This window comes from Phascolarctos cinereus, unplaced genomic scaffold, assembly GCF_003287225.1.
Source record: "Phascolarctos cinereus isolate Bilbo 61053 unplaced genomic scaffold, phaCin_HiC Scaffold_9;HRSCAF=440, whole genome shotgun sequence".
Lineage (NCBI taxonomy): Eukaryota > Metazoa > Chordata > Mammalia > Diprotodontia > Phascolarctidae > Phascolarctos > Phascolarctos cinereus.
The window spans coordinates 174,786,173-174,808,156 of NW_027556402.1; the positions used below are offsets into that span (position 1 = coordinate 174,786,173).

General features: G+C 37.8%; 1 protein-coding gene across 1 annotated transcript in view; it reads right to left on the reverse strand.

Annotated features, from left to right (window-relative positions):
• The window catches only part of LOC110212514 (cytosolic beta-glucosidase-like), a 119,493-nt gene extending 115,737 nt beyond the window's left edge, over positions 1–3,756 (reverse strand). Inside the window, 1 exon segment of the mRNA XM_020992503.2 lies at positions 3,440–3,756. Within this exon segment, the coding sequence (XP_020848162.1) occupies positions 3,440–3,536 (97 nt within the window). The 5' untranslated portion in view covers positions 3,537–3,756.
• Between the last annotated feature and the right edge of the window lie 18,228 nt (positions 3,757–21,984).

Sequence of the window (21,984 nt, forward strand, 5' to 3'; positions counted from 1 at the left end):
CTTGTATTCTAACAAGTTACATTAGTAGGCATCTAGAAAAAGAAGAAATAATCATAAAGTGGGATCATATGATATAAACAAGGGCAATTCATGGGGGATTAACCTTATTTTCTTTTTTGACAGGGTTATTAAACTCGTATATTAGAGGCCTGTGGTAGATAGAGCTTATCAAGATTTTAGTAAAGCTTTTGATGAATTGTTTCCTACTATTTTTATAGAAAATAAAGAGTTTTGCCTACTTAGGGACCACACATTTTTGCCCCCAAAAGAATAAATTTAAAAAATAATTTTAGGCAACTGGAAATTTGTGATTCATTATTCAATTTTCACCAAAGTCACTGGGAGTTATTGGCATACAAGTGTTGCAATGTTGAGTCTTAATGTCGTGCATATTGCTTCTATGAAGAATAATCTATTAAAGAGATCAATTAAAGGCCACATTGTTCTATGCCTAACCCTCCATCTGGCCATAAATGGACAACAGAGTCAAAATTAGAAGGGTTAAAATAATGAGAATTGCTGCTTTCTTATAAATAATGCATTTAAGTCATTCATATCATATACAGCTATCATCTATATTTTCCTTCCTGCCTCTTAGCTTAAATATTATTTTACAGTTTTTACAGTGCTCTTTATGACTCATCTAAAACACATAATTTTCCTCCTGCTTACATCTTTTATTTATTATTTACTTATCAGATTTATATCAAGCCTTTCCTGCAAAATGCTCAAGTCTCTATATAGCCAACTCTTATATAAAGAACATTAAGCACTTCTTAAAATTGATAAATAGTAAAGCAGTTAGAAAGAGAAGCAAAGGCGCTATGAATAAAGAGACTTTCAATCCATCTTTCCAGCTTTATTCACACTATTCTCTGGTACCTCCTCTTTGGTCCAATAAAACTGGGGTTATTCGTTGTCCCCTGATCTCATTCTATTCTCCCCTCTCTTACTTTTTAGCTTTCTTTTACCCTTTTATTCGTTGTGTTCTTCCATTAGAATGTAAGCTCCTTGAGGACAGGGATTGTCTTTCATTTTGTTTATTATCTGTGTATCCTCAACACTTAGTACGGTGCCTGGCACAGAGCAAGTACTAAATAAATGCTTGTTGACTTGACTCCATGATTTTTCCCATGACATCTCCCATGCACAAGGGAAAGGCAAGGGAATAAGCACTTATATAGTACCTACTATATGCCAGACATTGTGCTAAGCACTTTAAAAATATTGTCTCATTTGATCTTTGTAACAATCCTGTGAGATACGTGCTATTATATAATTCCCATTTTATAGTTAAGGAAACTGAGGCAAATATAGGTAAAGTGACTTGCCCAGGGTCACACAGCTGGTCTCAGGTCAAATTTGAATTCAAGTCTTCCTAACTCCAGGTCCAATTCTAACCCATCGCACGGGGTGGAGAGCGGACACATTCCAGCTGTCTTCAAGCATTTAGAAGTCCATTATGTAGAAAGGGAGTTGGTGTGGCTCTGTGTGGCCTCAGAGAGCAAAACTAGAGGGGGAAAATTGGAAGTTTCAGAGGTAGACTTAGGCTTGGTGATAGAAATTCTCTCTTCATATCGTAATGATTCAAGCAATCTGAGAGTTGACTGGGCTGCTTTGAGAGGTTCCTGCTCACGAGAGGGGCCAACTGGACTAGCTAACCTCTAAGGTCACTTCCAACTCTGAGATTCTATGATTTTATGAATGGATTCACCTAGGGCAAGGGCCTGCTGCTCCAGGAAGCCTTTGCTTATCAATGCACCTCACACAACCCAAAGTGATTCATTCCTCCTTTAATCTCTGAACCCTCCAGTGTGCTGAATTATATTCTTTCACCACAGCACAAATTTATATAGCAATCTAAAGTTTAAAAAGCTCTTCAAAACAATCTAGTAAGAAAGGCAATGTGATGATTATTGTTCTTAATAATGCTAGGACTCCACAAAGTTAGATGACCCATCATTAGAGACCATTGCATGTTACAGCCAGGTGTTCCAAGGACTAGAAATAATCCTATATCCAGAGTCAGAGGAGCTGAAGGTTTAAGTAAGCAATCTCTAAGGTGCCACCAGCTCTATGAATTCTGTCTATTTCGTGATCATAACATGATGCTTCTCCCTGGTAGAATAACGATGGTGTCAACTGTCATTCCTGTTTTTATGATTTTTAGTTCCTCCCTACCCTAGAAGATCCCAGGACAAAATTAAGGGTATCTGCATCCTCATGAGAAGTACAAGTGATCTTTTAAAGTTGAAGCCACACAAAGGCGATGAAACACAATAATAGTCAATGTTTGAGAGGCTGTGGAAAGAAGACCTGCTGTTATTGGACCTGTAAATTGGTCCCAACATTCCAGAAAAGAATTTGGAATTATGCTAAAAATGGTAGGTGGTAGTAACCAGACCTGTGCTTTCTTTGGTAGAGGAAAGTCCTGGATGGAGAAGCTCCCTCTACTAATTCAGGTCAGCACCTTTTCTGCAACTTTTTGTGCAACTGAGAGTATTAGAGAAATAACTAATACAGTCAGTATGTGCCAGAGATGGGACTTTGAACCCATATTTCCCTGGTATCCAGGTTGGCATTCTATCTAATTATTATATTATATTATTGTTATTATATTATTTTATTATATATTATATTATTATTATAAAACATGCTTCTATGGTAAGAAAATGACCTTTGAACCAGAGATCATACAGCTAGGCATATACTCCAAGGAGAACAAAGACAGAATGTACAGTCTCCTGTGCACCAAAATATTTAGATCAGCTCTTACTATAGTAGCAAAAAAAAAAACCTAGGTGCCCATCTGCTAGAGAATGAGTAAACAAGTTGCAGTAAATGAAAGTGATGGAATATTACTGCACCATAGGAAAAGATGAATATGAAGAATTTAGGGAAGCATAGGGAATTTTTCTATGAACTGACACAGAGTGAAGAAAATACAACCAAGAAAACAATGTATACAATGACTACTACAATGTAGTTGGAAAGAACAACAAAAATAGAAAAGAAAAGGGAAAAGGAAACTTTGAATAAGGCATAACTTTATTATAATGATTAAATTTTCCCCTGAGTAAAGATGGGGGGAAATGCAGTGTTTTCTCTCACTTGGAGTTGAGTGTAGAACATTGCATCACTTGGAGATGAGTGTGGAAGATTGCTTCTACTATCAGACACAGTTGTTACATTGACTAGCTTTGCTGAACTACCTCCTTTGCCCTCTTTCTTTTTTATTCTGTAATAGGTATGGCTCCCTAAATAGAGGAGGGGATATATCTGAAAAGAAAAATGATGTAGAGACAAAAGATAACAATAAAATTTAACACTAAGACAAAAAAAAATCAAAGCCACCCAAATGGCTCTCTTTTGAGGCAGCCCTCTCTTTTGTCATTCTCCCACATCTTTGCACTCAAACTCTCATGGAAGGTCTCCTTACCTTCTACTTGATGCGCTGCTGTGGATGCTCCCCAGCCAAATCCTTCTGGGAAGGTCAATTCTTCTGGGTATGAACTGCTGGAAAAAGCCATTGTCATTTGTCCAGGGACTTCCAGAGCACTGCAAGTTAAGAAGCAGCCAAGCAGGGACCGCTAGGGAGGACCACTGGGGCAGACAGGCAAACAGGGAATAGAAATGAAGTGATATTAGAAGGTCAAAATAGGCTTGGCTACAGCCCTGATAAGAGTTCCCTGCACAGTCAGCAGGGAAAGAAGTTATGTAATTAGTTTTGTTGTTTTTTTTTAACCAGGCTTGTGCTCAGCCTGGGTAACATCTTAGTCCTCACTTCAGCCAAGTGGAGAGCATTTTCTGCATGTACTCCTCCCCCCCTGGCACATTGACCATGCTGATCTTAATTGTTAAGTCCAAGTTTCTTAACCCTCAGGGCAGAGTATAAAACAACTTTTAAGTTAATAAACACCCTTTTTGCCTTTCAAGCAATTTAAAAAATATATTTTGAAAAGTTTTTACTTGTTGTTTTAAAGTAGTTCAGAGTATAGTGGTGGGGTGGGGGTGGGGGGAGGGAATAAGCATTTATGTAGCTCCTACCATACACTGGGCAATGTGCTAAGTTTCGGAAGTATTTGCTATTATTATCCCCATTTTACAGTTGAAGACACTGAAGCCAATAAAGGTGAAATGACTTGCCCAGAGTCACACAGCCCCATAAGTGTCTAAGGCCAAATTTAAGTATAGGTATTCCTGACTCCAGGGAGTTTTCATAAGCATATACTGATAGTATTTGGGGTTTGAAGACATAATTCAGCAAAGTAAAGGACTAAGCAAAGCAAGGACTTGATTTTGCAAACATTAAATCTTCGTGTGTGAACCAAGAGAGTTGGCTTCTAGTGTAGTTCTGCCATTAATTCTCCATGACCTTGGACCCAGTAATTTAACCCATTGTTGCACCTACGGACCAATTATAAGAATAATGCTTTTATATGCATAAAATAAAACACACAGCATTACAAAGGAAACCAATTATATTAAAACTTGTTATTTTTTCCCATCCTACTTTATAGGCACTTCTAATTCTATTACCCTAGGTTAAGAACACCTGGGCTAGATAATCATTAGATTGTTCCAGTTCTAAATGCTAGAAAAAGGTGATTACTAGAAGCCAGAATACATTCACTAACAAATTAATCTCATTTTCTTTTTTATCTTTTTTGAGAATTTTTGATAGGGTTCCTAGGCTGATAGTGCCAGGAAACTCCATAAGCAGAGCGTACTTAGATTTCAACAAATTTCATATTTTTTTTTGAAAAGCAATCGGGGTTAAGTGATTTGCCCAGGGTCACACAGTTAGTAAGGGTCAAGTGTCTGAAGCTGAATTTGAACTCAGGTCCTCCTGACTCCAGGGTTGGTGCTGAGCCACCTAGCTGCCCCTAATAATATGCTAGAGGACAAAATGTAGAAATGCAAACTGGGTGTCAGCATAGTTAGGTGGATGAATAGCTGGTTGAATAATAACAATTTTCAAAGAATTTCTGGTTAATAAATCATTGCGAACTTGGGTGGTAATCTCAAGTTCACATTTTTATGGTATGCTAAGGTTTTTAAATGCTTTCCTGAAAACAACCATGTGAGACAGCTAGTATAAGTATTTTGGCCCCTATTTTATAGATAAGAAAACTGAGGTTTCAACAGATTGACTTGTCCAAAATCACATAACTAGTAATTGCTATAACCAGATCTTGAATCTATATCTTCTGACTTTAGTTCAAGTATATTATACTTTGAGCACTGTACTATACTGGTGAATGAGTTTATTTTCCAATGTACCATATTGCCTTCAGTTTAGTGCCCCACGGCTTTGTCCTTGATTCTATTTTTTTTCAAAATGTTTAATCTATAACCAAAATGAAGACCTAAAAGGCATGCTTATCAAATTTTCATGTAACTTGAAACTAGGAGAGATACACGGGACTAATTCATTAAATGACAGAATCAGGATTCAAAATTATCTAAATAGCTATAACAATGGGCTAAAATCCAACAAGATGAAATTTAACAGGAAAAATGTAAGGTCTTGACTTCGATTTTTCAAAATCAGCACCTAAGGAGAGAATGGATGAAAACTGTCCGGACAATTCCTAAGAAAAAGGGTTTAAATGTTTTATTTGATCACTCACTTCTCCCCCATTTCCAAGCTTAATTTAAGCCCAAGTGTGAAACAGCTGTTAACAAAAAAAACAATACCAACTACAGTAATGGAAACAGAGGGGCCAAATCAAGAGAGATAATAGCACCATCATAAACTCTGTGCTGATCACATCACATAAGGCATATCATATTAAGTTCCAGGCATCATGGGATGAAAGAAACAGAAGCAGGAGAAAAATATACACAATGACCAGAATATTATAAAGGTCAACAGTACTCAAAGACATCAAAATTCATATTAATTTAATGGTCAATCGTTATTTCAGAGGACTGATGGTGGAATTTAGTTTCATTCTCTTGAAAGAAGAAGGAGGAGGAGGAGGAGGAGAAGGAAAGAAGGAAGAAAGAAAGAAAGGAAGAAAGGAAGAAAGGAAAGAAAGAAAGAAAGAAAGAAAGAAAGAAAGAAAGAAAGAAAGAAAGAAAGAAAGAAAGAAAGAAAAGAAAGAAGAAAGGAAGGAAGGAAGGAAGGAAGGAAGAAAGAAAGAAAGAGAGAAAGAGAGAAAGAAAGAAAGAAAGAAAGAAAGAAAGAAAGAAAGAAAGAAAGAAGGAAAGAAAGAAAGAAAGAAAGAAAGAAAGAAAGAAAGAAAGAAAGAAAGAAAGAAAAAGAAAAAGAAAAAGTTTATGTAACATGTACTGGCAACAGCTAGTCTCATTATTTCTGTTGGTAATTGATGTCTTAGAGACTCAGAGCTCCCAGCCCCACTTCTGCTCCTGAAAAATTCTTCACAAGAACATTACTGATAATAAGTTTATTCTAGTCAAACTCCAACCCAGGCCTGAATTGGTTTAATGTGCTCAGGTTTGGGTGGAGGCAGATTCCAAGACTGGATGGTGGGTGATATCAGCCCCTGTTGACAAAGATTTAGTGACCTAAGTCACTATATAGCCCACCTCTCAGTATGTCGACCAATTAGGGTTGATTGGTGTCCCTTAGGAACACCTACTCTTCAAAGGGCACCTACTCCTCAAACCCTATATCCCCAAATCCCAAATCAAGCCACTTCTGAACGGGCCCCCTTGTGGGGGTTGGGGGGGTTCAGTTTTGGACTGAATTCCCATGCAATTCATGTCAAACCAGCTTGAGAGAAATTAAACCATGGACTCACTCATCCTAATTTTGTTTGTATCTTTCTTAGAACAGACTCTGTAATTTGTTGGGGTTCAACATTGGTCATATTTGAGCTCAGGGCTTCCTGACTCCAGGCCCAGTGCACTATCCACTGGGCAACCTATAGATGTGCCTGCACTATAGATGCGGTAAATTACAAGCACCATCAGAAGAGGTTGGTCCATTGTTTCATTTTACTGAACTATTTCTCTTTGTTACAAATGGGTTCCCATAGTGAGGTGATTTTTAGGAAATGAGAAAGATATAAAAAAATCCCTCCAGGTGTTAATAAATCATTAAAGGGAAAAACTGTTCCATCATATTTTTAAAGAGATATATTTTAGAAGAATGTGTCCAGAATGGTGAAAATTCTATAAACTGAGTTCATAGACCCCCTGAAATCTATTTACACACACCTTTTAGGGAGTCCATGGACCCCTAGGTTAGGAACCTTTGACTTAGAGTGAATATTTATCATATATTATGTCATGGTTATAGAGTAAGGAGATCTGGTTAGAGTTTGATACTTACTGAATTCTGACGCCAGCAATATGGCAGTAGCAAACTCACTTAAAATTCCTGAGCTTCAGTTTCCCCAACTGTAAAACTGAGATAAGAATTCTTGTAATACCACACAAGGTAAACCCATAAGAAAAGCATTTTTTAACCCTAAAGCAGTATGTAAATTTATATTATTTTGAAAACAATAAGCATTTGGAAGACTGTAATTTGGAAACAGGAATTTTCTGTTGGAAATTACAAGAAGACATAATATGGATTGATGCAAGGAGAGATTTTCTAATAATTAGAAAACTAATGTCTACATTAGATATAATAAACTCCTAATTATTGGGAGTGTTCCAATAAGACTCTGGATTATCCTGCATTAGTGATATTTTTTAAAGGATTCTTTCTTGAGTTGGGGATCTGTTAAGAGACCAATAAGGTCATTTCTAACTCTGAAAGTGTTTGGCTTTATGATTCTGTTCTTACTGACACACAAAAAAAAAAATCAGGGAGAAAGAGGAAAGAAAAAATAATTTTAAAAAGGAAATGGAGTAATAATAAATAATGATTATTATTGTTATTATTATTTAGAGCATCATATCAGAAGAAATAGAAAGCCGAAATAATGAACACTTTGCCACTAAATTCTGGAACTTCTGGCTTTAACAGAAAGGGACAGAGAGAGCAATTGTCCCCAGTTGAATGAACGAATATCTGAATGCATAAATGTTAAATTGTTTTCAAAGGGAAACACTAGATGGCACTATTGCAATTTTTTCAGGGCTATAGAAGTTAAAAGTGACTTTAAAAATAAATTCATTCATACCAGCACTTAGTTTTCCACCCTTGGCTGCCTGAACTTCTAAGAATTGTGAACTCCTTTACCAGCCTATTCCCAGCCCTCCCCTGCCCCTAGTTACAAGGAATATGAGGCCCGGATTAAAGTTTACTGTCTGTACCTATGGTTTAAATTACCTACCACCTCTGCTCCTCTTTGTGGAGAGTCAACTGTAGATGACCTCTACTTTTCATCCAAGATGTAATTTTGTTGTTGTTCAGTCATGTCCAATTCTCTCTGACCACATTAGGATTTTTCTTGGCAAAGATACTGGAGTGGTTTACCATTTCCTTTTCCAGCTCATTTTACAGATGAAGAAACTGAGGCAAACAGGGTTAAATGACTTGCCCAGGGTTACACAGTTAGTGTCTGAGGCCAGATTTGAACTCATGAAGATAAAGCTTCCTGACTCCAAGCCCAATGTTCCAGCCACTGAGCCACCAAGTGGCCTCAAAGAGGTATTTAATTATGAGGAAAGATTGCACATCTACCTTTTCAAAGGACTCATAAGGTAGAACAAGGCAGATTTACCTGAGAACAAAATTTCTCCTCATTCCCAGTTAACTTGGCTAGCAACTTCCAAGTCATTTCTACCTCTTCTATCTCTTGAACCTCATGCAATCAAGCGCTAAGTCTTTGACTATTTTGATAACCTCCTAACTGGTCTCCCTACTTTCTCCAATCCATTCCCCCAACCCTACTGATTTGGCCCTCCTGGCCAAAAACCTTCAGCTCATCCCCATCACTTCTATGTAATAACACAGCTCTCTCAGCTTAGCATTTCAGGTCCTCCACAAAATGGTACCAGCCTGCCTTTCCAGCCCCTTTCATATCACTCCTCCCATTTTGCCTCACAGCATTTATGTAGATTATCCCCCATAACTGGAATGTACATCTTCCTCACCATCGTGTGTTAAAACCCTCCTCTCTTTTCAAGGATAGTTCATGAAGTTTTCCCTGCTCTCTCCAAATAAAAATGCTATGTCCTCAAATTTTCCTAGAGCACTTGGTTTTGTCTCTCCCTTCACCTAAATCACCTTTCCTTCTATTATACTTAATTGTGGACATGTTGTATTCCTCCCAACAGTTGTAAACTACATTAGGTCAGCAATCTGGTTGTTTTCCATCACTTTAACCCCAAAGCCTAATAATGCTTTACACATAAGAGAAATTTAACAACTATTTGTCAGATTTATTGAAGGTAACCTGGTGTAGCACAAAGAGAACTGTGTTTGGAGTAAGAAGACCTGGGTTTAAATACTAGAAGATCCATAACTGAGTCAGGACCTCCATAACTTTGCCCCAGATGGAGATATCCTAAGTGCATGTTTCTTTTCTATTGGTGATCCTTTGCCAAGGGGAAGGAAGGGAAGGAACAGAAGAGCTCCTAGGAACAAATGGCTAGCTGGAAAATAGCTCCTTGGACTATCCTGCCCAAGAAGAAGAGGAGCTTCAGGAACCTCACCCTCCAGAAATAAGATTCAGGTCACCCCAGCCAAAGAGATATGCTTATTCACACCATAGTCAGTCTTTGGAGAGGCATAATACAACTATAAGGAAACTGGTTAGTGAACCCTTTGATCTCAATCTCCACCTTACATCTGAAAAGCTACAGGCACCAAAATTCCTCCTGAATGCAACAGTTTCTATTTCTGCAGACTTTGGCCATGTCATGGCCAAAGGTCATGAGGTCAGAGGTCTCCATGGATCTCTGAACAAGTGCTAGCTGGGTTCCTCTGGTTTTAGGTTATTAACCACTCCCATGGTCCCTGTCCTCAGGATATATTTTGAGCTATGGCACCATGATGACATTTCTACACTAATACTCATCAACATTTTTAGTGGTACAAGTCCCACTCCCCACCCAAGTATTATTTTGTAACTAATATCAGTTTTATATTTTCCCAGTTGCAAATAGACAGTCCCTTTCACTGCCTACTTCACTGCTCTCCAGTTTGTAATCATTGGTACCTTAGCCCTCCCTTTCTAAATCCTCCCCAAACATTTCCACATCTTCCTCTGGAAACTACAATCAAATCAAAATTCTCATTGCTTCTGGAAAGACCATTCAATCTACTCCCCAGTGGCTCTATCCCCCATCCCTATCACTTCCCAAACCAAAGCACTCATCCCTTATCACTATTCTCCTGTGGATATAATTTCTATCTACTGAAACATAAGGCCCTTGAAAGCAAAGATTGCCTGGCTTTTGTAGTTATATATTTTTGCATACAGCCTAGTGAAGAAACAGATAATAAATGCTTTTTTCTTTCTTTCTCTTTCTCCTTTCTCCCTATAGGTATCCCAGATGCCAGCTGACAATCTAAACTCCAGAAAACATTGTGCTCAAGGGCAGGGATGCAGATCAGGTACTCAGAAAAAATCATAGAATCACAGAATTTGTCAGAGGGGGATTTCAGTGGCCATCTATGCCAAGCCATACCCAAAAAAGAATCTCCTCTAAGACAAAGACAACAATTTGTCATCCATCCTTTGCACCAATGAATGCCTCCTGAGGAGGCATTTTACTTTCTGATTACTGGATCATTTTTGCTGACATCAAGACCTTTTGCTACTTCCACTCAGTGATCCTATCTTTGTATTTTGGGGGGCCAAGTCTAATACTTCCTCCACATGACAGCCCTTCAAAGACTTGAAAAAGCTATCATGTCCACCTTGAGCCTTCTCTTCTCTAGACTAAGCATTCCCAGTTCTCTCCACAATTTTTGATTGCATCTACATTGATATTAAAATCTAAAGTATGTAGGTAAGCCCTTTTTCTCTCTCTATTAATTTGGTTGTTTGGTCTGATCTTTAGTGTACATGGATATGGCATTGTGTCTCTGGTTCCCATCTTAGAAAAAGCAGTAGATTTTCATTTCAACTAATTGAATTGGGCCTAGAATTTGAAGCAGGACTCTAGATTCCCTGATTTTGTAGCCTCTAAGACCAGTAACTGATTGCTGAGTTGGTACAGATGTCAGAGAGAATCAGCAAGACTGAGAACAGACATTCAGTCATTTGTTCAGGAAACTGAACTGAACTGAAATTCAGTTATAATTTATAAACTGAAGTTATAATTTACAAGGTATTGCTGTAATTTGCATCTCAATAATTCAAAAATTTGTGATTTCATCCATGCAAATCACAGCCACTCTACACCTTAGGAAGTTTCCTGAACTGCTGTGACCAAAACAAAACAAAAACCATCATTTGGTTTCCTAAAAATCTATCCAGATACTTCATCTTGGCCTGTATGGTGCAGGATAAGTAACTGTCAGGTCCTACTAAATGGCAAAGGTTTTGTCTAGGCCCAGGGGGTAGAGTAATTTAGCTAAGTAAATAGAAATCCATCCCTACATTTAAGTAAGCTGATCCTCTGATCACAGTAAGAGGAATTTGTCACTGGGACATTACTTGACATTTTTCTTGCCAGAACTCGTCTCTGTTGATATAGTCTTCAAGAATTACTGGTTACCTCCAAGGCACAATCACTAATGAGATAGAATCAGATTACTGTTCTGTTATTTTATTAACATAATTTGCATTATAATTTTGTTTGAATACTTTTGAAGGCCAGAGAAACTGAAAGACAATTTTATGCAATTTGTGGCCCTCTGAAAAAATGCCTCTAAAAGTTCCATTTGTCCTCTGTATATTGCAAAACAGACAGATCTTTAATGAGGAGTGAGGCCCTATCCTTTCATGTCTATCTATCATTCCCAACCTTTCTCTTACCCCTCTCACGCACACATATCCCACACAAACTTTGGGATGTAAGAACCACTTAAGTAGTGGTTGAGTCTGTAGTCCTGTGTTTACAGAAAAGTATATTTCTGGAGAGTTACATTTTCAAGCAATAGAAATAAAACAATATAAAAAGGTTTATTTTATCTACATCGCTGCAGAAGAGCTTAGTGTAGAAAATGCCCAGGAGGGAAATGTGCTCCCTGGTTTATTTGTTACAGTATCTAATGAGCTTAAAATGTTTTCCTAGAGCAGTGGAAGCCCAACCTGTGAGCAGAGGAAGTGTCAGTAGAGATAAATGTGCTGAATAGGAGACTGGAGGAGAGGAGAAGAGAAGAAAGAAAAGATAAGGGAAGAAAGGTAGAGAGGAAGAGAAAGGTACAAGGGTATAAGGGGAAAACACCCAACAGATGAATCATTGATCAGTGTAGGGAAGGGGTTTTCCATACCACCAATTCTCCAAATCAATGAAACCGTAGATCTGGAACACACCCACACACATACGTGTGCATATGTGTATATGTGTAGATATATGCACGTGTATATATAATATCCATTAATATATTATGAGAGGTAAAAGTTCCAAATCTTTGGTAATAATCTCTTATTGATGACACCCAGTAATGCAGTCAATCTCTACAAAGCATCAATTACCTCCAAGCTCCCAATTTCAATAAAGACACAGAAATTTTGCCCTTGTTTTAACTGACAGTGTGGAACTTTTTAAAGATACTAAATAGAAAGGGTTCTAATTGGAAGTCTCAAGAGAGACTTAGTTTCATACCTTCTATTTATTTGTTGAAGATAACATCCTGAAATGTAACATTAATATAATGTAAAATGATGAAAATCTCACTTAAGGTGAAAAGAGGAATAATGCTGCATAATTATAGCCTAGCTATTGGGTAATTGTCAAAACAAATAGAAATCACATTCCCTGTCCCTCCAGGCAGTGACAGAAGAGTATAAACATGCTCACAGACTATTCAATACTGAGTGGATTGTTACTCAGGAAGAAAAGGAAGCCAATAATGATAGCATTCCAAAATTCCTTTCTGCTGCCTTTCAACAGGTGACCACTATTGGTCTTCCTAGTTTAATTCCTGATGCAACTGGCTAGCCTCTCCAGAATCCTCCAATGTCCATGTCCACATGAAAGCATCTTGAACCTTTGTTCAACCATAGCTTTGAGTGACCCAAGATCCCCACACTCTAATGGATATAATCTAAGCCTCTTCTCAACTGGTCCATCATCTTCTGAGTAAGCACCTACATGTAAAGAAGATTTGGCAACCAAGGAGAAAATAATTAAGCAGATGATGCCTAAAGAGTACATAGTTTCTAAGTCATTTTTGGCAATCCATAGGTGCGTCATATGGAGAAGACGAGAATATATTCAAGTGAAGCACATTACCCATTTGTACTTGTTAACAGGTGGCTAAGTTATCTTCAGGATTTGTTTCAGCCAACTTCAAAAGTCCTTCATCCAAAAAGTGGGCAATTTAAGGTAAGTGGACCCTGAGCTTCAATAGGAGACTACAAAGGAAAGAAGTGAAGAATAAGGCCAAAATAAAGAAGCATCATAAAAAATACCCAAATATCAACTTTAACCATGGCAAAAATAATTTTAATCCTAAATATATCTTGTGAGGAGATACTGAAGGTCATTTGTCTTTGGGAAGATGTGGCCCTTAGCACCTGGCTGCTTGAGCCTCTCTGGGAGAAACCTCAGAAGTAAGACAAAGAAACATTTTTGTTTCCAGGTTATGGGAATTTTTTTGTTCCCCCCTATTAGGTTTTGTGTTTTTGTTTTTGTTTTTTAGGGGTCAGGGACACTTCTCCTGCAACTTTTGGTTAACTGAAATCCTGTCTTCTATTAATATTAACCTTACCTAACCAAAACTCTGACTCCTAGAATGATAACATTAAGGGAAGATTATTTGATATTTCTTTAATAAAAGTCAAAGGGGAGTTTGAGCTCCCCAAAGTTGTGGGGTTTTTTTCAGTTATTTGTTAGCTTTTTTAGCTAACTGTAAAAGGAGGGATTTCCTTGACTCGTGTTCTTGGTTCTCTTGGTGACAAGCACATTTCTTCCTTAATCAGCCTCTTTGTAAGCCCTTTAAATGAAGATTAATCTGTAACTTGATTTATTGCCTATAGAGTCTATATAACATGGTTTGTTTTGTTACGGGATGTATGAGATTGTGAGTTTTGTTTGTTCAAATTTTATGACATTGAAGAAAAGGTGGGATTATGAATCTGTGTTTTATTTAACATCTGTGGCCTAAGAGAAATATACAAGATTTCAACGTGTAAAAGTACTATTTCTCTGTTACTCTGACATGACTTTGTCTGTAAGAGGCCTTATTAGAATCCTAATCTTTATTCAGATTTATTTTTTTTGTCTGAGATCTGAACCTATGCTTAAGTATAATAAAACCTAGGTTGTTCTTACCTCTATAATTTCTGCATTGTGGTAAATGTATTTTGGCAGCAGTTATCCACCTCATGAACTCAGTGAAGAGATAGTTCTGCTATTATGCCCTCCTACCTGCAGGTGAATAAAAAGGCACTAAAAGATCTACTGAAGTACCCCCAAACACTAGGATGAAGGAAGATGGTTGGCAAATTATATGAGGAAAAAGGGGGAAATGGAGAGATTGAAAGCAAATAGTAAATCTCCAATTTGAGCACATACTGAATTTTGGTCATCAGTAATGTAATTCTCCACTCCCACCTCTACACCTACCCCTTACCTCAACCCACAAGGGCCTCTGAGTGTAGCTAAGAGATTTCAGAAGAGAACTGATTTTACAACAGACTAGAAATTAGGGAGGGGAAGTAAGGTGGCCCTATGGCTATTTTTTTATTCATTTTGAACTTAAATACAAAAAGACCAAAAAAAAAAATTTTCCATGTACACAACACAACACAAAAAAAGAATTCAGTATGAAACCATGAATCTCCATTTCACATTGTTTGCTTTTTTAAAAAAACTATGTAATAAATACTACACATTTTTAAAGCTACTCTGCTATTCTATGCTTCCTTCTACATTTTCTTTCATTCTCTGTTGTACACTTTTTATTTCTTTTCTCCCTCCATCCCCACCCCACACTAGAGAAGGCCACTATTAAACACAGATGTATGTGTGTATGTGTGTGTGCCTGTGTGTATGTATGTATGTGTACACATACTTTTATTTCTTAGTTCTTTCTCTGGAGGTAGATAGCATTTTCCTTCATTGGTCCTTTGTAGTTGATTGGGGTATTTATAACACTCAAAATTTATAACACTCAAAATAATTTATTCATTCACAGTTGTTCTTCAAAAAATATTGCTGTTCTTGTGTACAATTTTCTCTTGGTTCTGCTCATTTCACTCTTCATTATTTCATGCAAGTCTTTTCATGTCTTTTTTTAAATTAACCAGCTCATCATTTCTTTTTTTAATTTATTTATTTTTAGTTTTCAACATTCATTTCCACAAGATTTTGAGTTCCAAATTTTCTCACCATCTTGCCCCTACCCCTACCCTAAGATGGCATGCATTCTGAATACCCTTTCCCCTTATCTGCCTTCCCTTCTATCTCTCTTCCCCCTTCTCTTACCCCCTTCCCCTTCTATTTTCCTGTATAGCAGGATAGATTTCTATACCCCATTTCCTGTATTTCCTATTTCCCAGTTGCATGTGAAAACAGGTTTTTTTAACATGTGTTTTTGAAACTTTTGGTACCAAATTTTCTCCTTTCCTCCCTCCTTACCCACCCTCATCGAAAAGGCAAGCAACTCGATACAGGTTATACATGTGTAGTTGTATGCAAAACACTTCCATAGTAGTCATGCTGTGAAAAACTATTGTTTTTAATAATAATAACAATTGAGTGCATATGTTATTCCCTCCTTAAGCCAAATCTGGTAAGAATAAGATTCATTCATTCCTTCTCACCTTTCCCCATTTCCCCTCCATTGTAAAAGCCATTTCTTGTCTGTTTTATGTGAGATAATTTATCCCATACTACTTCTCCCTTTCTCCTTCTTCTAGTATAATTCTTTCACCCCTTAATTTTATTCTTCATATATCACCCCTTCATCTTCAACTGACCCTGTGCCTTCTATCTATCTATCTATCTTTATATATATATATATATATATACACACACATATTTTTTTTTCCCTCCAACTACCCTAATACTGACAAAGGTCTCATGAGTTACAAATATCATCTACCCATGCAGGAATGCAAACAGTTCAACCTTAATAAGTCTCTTATGATTACTATTTCCTATTTACCTCTTCATGTTCCACTTGAGTCTTATCTTTAAAAAAATTTCTATTTAACTCTGGTCTTTTCATCAATAATGCTTGAAAGTCCTCTATTTCATTTAATATCCATTTTTTCCCCCCTGAAGGATTATACTCAGTTTAGCTGGGTAGGTGATTCTCGGTTGTAATCCTATCTCCTTTGCCTTCTGGAATATTATATTCCAAGCCCTCTGGTCCCTTAATGTAGAAGCTGCTAAATCTTGTGCTATCCTGATTGTATTTCCACAATATTTGAATTGTTTCTTTCTGGCTGCTTGCAATATTTTCTCCTTGACCTGAGAACTCTGGAATTTGGCTACAATATTCCTAGGAGTTTTCCTTTGGGGATCTCTTTCAGGAGGTGATTAGTGGATTCTTTCAATTTCTATTTTGTCCTCTGGTTCTAACATATCAGGGCAGTTTTCCTTGATAATTTCTTGAAAGACGGTGTCTAGGCTCTTTTTTTTTTTGATCATGGCTTTCAGATAGTCTAATAATTTTTAGATTGTCTCTCCTGGATCTATTTTCCAGGTCAGTTGTTTTTCCAATGAGATATTTGACATTCTCTTCTATTTTTTTCATTCTTTTGGATTTGTTTCTCAGTGTCTTGATTTCTTATAAAGTCACTAGCTTCCAATTGCTCCATTCTAATTTTTAAGGCAGTATTTTCTTCAGTCAGCTTTTGGACTTCCTTTTCCATTTAGCCAATTTTGCTTTTTAAGGCATTCTTCTCCTCATTGGCTTTTTGGACTTCTTTTGCCATTTGGGTTAGGCTATTTTTTAAGGTGTTATTTTCTTCAGTATTTTTTTGGGTCTCCTTTAGCAAGCTGTTGACTTGTTTTTCATGATTTCCTTGCATCATTCTCATTTTTCTTCCCAGTTTTTCCTCTGCTTCTCTTACTTGTTTCTCAAAATCCTTTTTGAGCTTTTCCATGGCCTGAGACCAATTCTTTTATTTTTATTTTTATTTTTTTTTTGAGGCTTTGGATGTAGGAGCTTTGATTTTGTTGTCTTCTTCTGGTTGTGTGTTTTGATCTTCTTTGTTACCAAAGAAAGATTCTATGGTCTGACTTTTTTTGCACCTTTGTTTGCTCATGATCCCAGCCAATTACTTGAGTTTAAAACTCTTTGTTAAGGTAGACATCTACTTCCAGTGTGGAGAATGTACTGTCCTAAGCTTCGGGGATTTTGTGCCGCTGTTTTCAAAGATACTTCTAGGGACCTGTAAATTTTCAGTTCTCCCAAGGTGGTATGATAAGGGGTGAGTGAGGTGTTTAATCCTTTCCTAGCCTGTGCTCTGGTCTATGAGTGACCACGAGCACTCTTTTCTGCCTTGGATTTTCTCTCTACCACCACTACAAGCTCCACCAAACCTGTACTCCTCCTCACCCCAGGACCACCACCAAGAATGTGACCTAGATCCAAGCACAGGCAAAGCAAGAGATTCCTGCATCAGCCCTGGCAAAGAGATCCCTTCAATCCCCCTCTGTCTGTTGTCCAGAAGCTCCGGAGGCAGCCACCACCCTGGGGCCACATTGAGAGACTGGGGCTAGGACTCTCTCTCACCCAGTCACAAACTTTTCCCCCAACCTTCTAAGTTGTCTTTGCTGTTTGTGGGTTGAGAAGTCTGGAAACCACCACAGCTGCCAGTGATTCAGTCCTCTGAGGCCTGCTCCAGGTTCACTGAAGCCTGTTTGCCTGTGTGCCCACGCTGAACTGTGCTCCTCTTTCCACCTGGAGTAATATACCTTTCTGATCAACCATCCAAGCTGTCTTGGGCTGGAAATTTGTTTCACTCTGTCTTTTGTGGGTTATGCTGCTTTAGAATTTATTTAGAGGCATTTTTTACAGATATTTGGAAGGATTAGGGGGAGAGCTCAAGCAAGTCACTGCTCTTACTCCACCATCTTGGCTTCACCCCCAGCTCATCATTTCTTAAAGCACAGTAGTATTCCATCACAATCATACAGCACAACTTGTTTAGCCATTCACCAATTACTGAGTATCCCCTCAATTTCCAGTTCTTTGTGTCACCAAAAAGAGAGCTACTATAAATATTTTAGAACATGTAAGTTCTTTTCCTTTTTCCCTGATCATCTTAATCTATTATTCTATGCTCAAGATGAAACTTTTTTCTTCTCCTAAAATTCTACTTCTTTCAACCTTCTTCTTTCTTTCAATGGCACTATCATTCTCCCAGATACACAAATTCAAAGTCTTGTACTCATCTTATCTTTCATATTCTGTATACCATCAATGTAGAAATTTCATCAACTCTTCCCTAAAAATTCCTTCCCTCTGTTCTCATTAGGGTATACCTAGATTACTGAAATTTCTTCTCAGATTCAGTCTTTCCATTTTCAATACTTCCTGCATGTGGCAGCTAGGTGACAAAGTGGATAGAGTACTGGTCCTGGAGTCAGGAAGACCTGAGTTCAATTCTGTCTTCCAACACTTACTAGCTGTAAGCCCTTGGACAAGTCAATTAGTCTCGGTCCATTTCCTCAACTGTAAAATGTATCTCACAGCATTTTTGTAAGGATCAAATGAGATATTTACAAATATATAGGGATATATTTATATATATAGTGATATATGTGGATAATATATATATATATAGATAGATAGATATAGATAGATATATAGGGATAATATATATGTGGATAATATACATATAGGGATATTATATATATGGATAATAAATATCCCTATCACAGTTCCTAGTATATAGTAGGCACTTAATACTTGTTTCCTCCCTTGAATATTTTTACCTGTGGGATTACAGACAAGTCCCTTACCCTTTCAGGGTCTTTTTTTTTGGGGGGGGGGAATGAAAGTGATCAAACCTGATAATCTTTAAAGTTCTTTACAACTCTAAATCCTATAAGTGAATTTATGATCATTTGTTCATTCCTTAAAGGCAGACTGAAAAGAAGCCAAGATTTGGAGTCAGAAGGTGGAAATAGAAGCCACAACTCTAACACAAACTTTCTGACCTTGGGTCTGTGAATCAACCTGAGGGTTCACTTATTCATCTCTAAAAAAGAGAAAGTTATGCCTTCAACATCTTACCTCACAAAATTTTGGGGAGGATATAATAATAACTGTGGTTATTATTATTATCATTATAGCTAGTGTTTAAATATTGCTTTAAGCTTTGGAAAGCAATCCACACATATTATCTCATTCAATCTTTACAACAACATAGAGGCAACTGCAATTATTACTGCCATTTTATACACAAGGAAATGGAGGTGAGAGAAGTTTACCAAGATTAATAAGAGTCTGAGATTGGATTTTAACTCAAGTCTTCTAGACCGTAGGTCCAGCGCTCTTTCCACTACATGGCCTAATGTACAACTATGAAAATGTGAGTTATTATTCAAAAAGCATGTAATAGGTGCTATTGCTGTTTGTCCTTCATTCTCGAAGGGGACCATGATGTCAGAGAGGTGATGCCAGAACAAGTGAATTGTATTTAAATGAGGGAGGGCTGATTAAGTGCTAGGCACTGACAGGACTACAAGAATGAATGAAACCTGGTTACTGTAATCTAGGGGCTTATAGTGTAGTCAGGAACATAAAATACGTAAGTCAATATAATACAAAGTAGTATGTGGTATATACAGAAGAGAAGTACAAACTAAAAATTAGAAGAGTTTAGAGAGGGATAGCAGAAAGTAGCATCAGATCTGGACTTGGAAAGAAATTCCAGCAAGTATCCTCACACTGCAATAGTAATTCTTGTGAGTCAGAATAAGTAATAACAAGGGGTAAAAGATAGAGGGGAAAGGGATGGAGAAGGATTAGGAGAGTAAGCTATGACTTCTATTCATGATGTAGTGAAGTGGATAGAGCGCAGGACCTGGAATCAGGAAGACCTAAGGTCAAATGCAACCTCAGACAGTTAATAGCTGTGTGACCCTAAACAAGCCACTTAATTTCTTTCTGCCTCTGTTTACTCAATTAAAGGAGGAAGACAATAATAGCACCCACCTCAGAGGGTTGTTGTGAGGATCAAATAAGATAACATTTGTAAGGCACTTAATACAGTGCCTGGGACATAGTAGATATTTCATAAATATTCCTTCCCATTCCCGCCCCTCTTTTCTCTTCCTTCCCTTTCCTCTCCTTTTCTCCTCCCTTCTCCATATGCTCATCAGATCCTCTCCAGGAAGGGCTTGTCTTCACTGCTGTCTCTCTCTGTTGTTTGTCTTCCTCTATCCTTACCTCTATTCTCCACCTCTATCTCTGTCTCTCTCAGGTTTATGGGTATGGAGATTAATAATAGCTTCCATTATATTATGGGGATTTAAAGTTTGTCAGGCCTTTCCCCTATGCCTGGGGAGAGTCGTGTGTAGTGGGCTACCCTGGAAGGCCTAGGTTTTGAGGGAAAATATATACCAGTAATGACAATGTGTCACAAGGTAATCATCAGTTATGCCCTTGACAACACATCCTGAGACTTTCTGTATCTTCTCCCAGGCAGTTGCCTGAGCACAAGATCACAGGGGGCTGACAGTCAGGAGGTCCAGAATGCTGACATGAGGACTGGAGCTCCTCAGTGATGGGGGATGGTTACAGAAGCTTTTACAATAGTCAGTCAGCAGGTCAGCATGACTGAAGCAGTTTCTCAAAACCAAAGTCTGCAGCTGTGGGAGAGTAAAAAAGAATCTGGTGGGCTGAGACCTATGCAAATGGCCTAATTGAAGCAATAGACTCTGGACTTCTGATCTGCCCCCACAGGGAGTGTATATGATTTTAATGCTCCAGGTGCCAATCCTGGTCCTACCAGTATATGCATCATTAGCCAAATGGGCACATCTTTATATACATTCAATTTTTTTTTTCAAGAGCCTACTGGCTCTTAAAAATAATGACTTTGTAATGTATCACATTGTCTAGTGCCTGAGATAAACTAGTTTTAGGCTTTTATAAACAATGTACTAATTTTCAATGTTAGTAGGAGGCAATCTAAAATATATAAACGTGAAGAAAAGCAAGGATTAAAATCATCCATAAAATTCTTAATATACTAATGAATGAATGAAAAGTATTTATTAAGTGTTTACTATGTGTCTACTACTGGGCTATGGCTGGGGTTACAAGTACAAACGTGAGACAATTTTTGTTTTCAAGGAGCTTACATTCAAATGCAGGGGGGCGGGGATACATACAGAGAAGTAGCTGGGGAAGGTCACAGGGCTAGTGATTGAAGCCATAAGGGAGTTGACTGACATGCCCCTTCCTAAGGCCATATCAATATTGATATCATTATCATCCCCAGAGCAAGAGGTGAAGGAAGATGGGGAGAGGGTATGTTCATGGCAGGGTGGACAACATCAAAAAGATAGTGTGGACATATGACCACATAGTATGTGAAGCATGGTCTGGGGCCATCTACACATAGTTGGCTATGTGTGTTTGTACCCACTCATTGACCAATCAGGAAGCTTGAGTTTCCCAGAGTTGAAGTTCCAGAATAATATGGGTTACATCCCCTCTGGCAAAGTTTCTAGATGTCCAGTGTTCTAGAGGCTACAGTCGCAGGGTAGATGGTGGCTAGGGTGAAAGATTGGATGGGCAATATCCATCCATAGTATGCTGAATTGTTAAGCAGATCCAAAATCGTAGGTTCAAAACTTTAGATAGAAGAGACATCAAAGGTCATCCTGTCTGACCTTGTCATTTGCACAGATAATAAATGACAGAGCCAGACCTCAAAATCAATTCCACTGACTTTAGATTCAACGCTTTTACCATTGCCAAAAGCTCAATGTTCCCTTCTGTGTCTATTTGAATTTCTACTGTCTTTA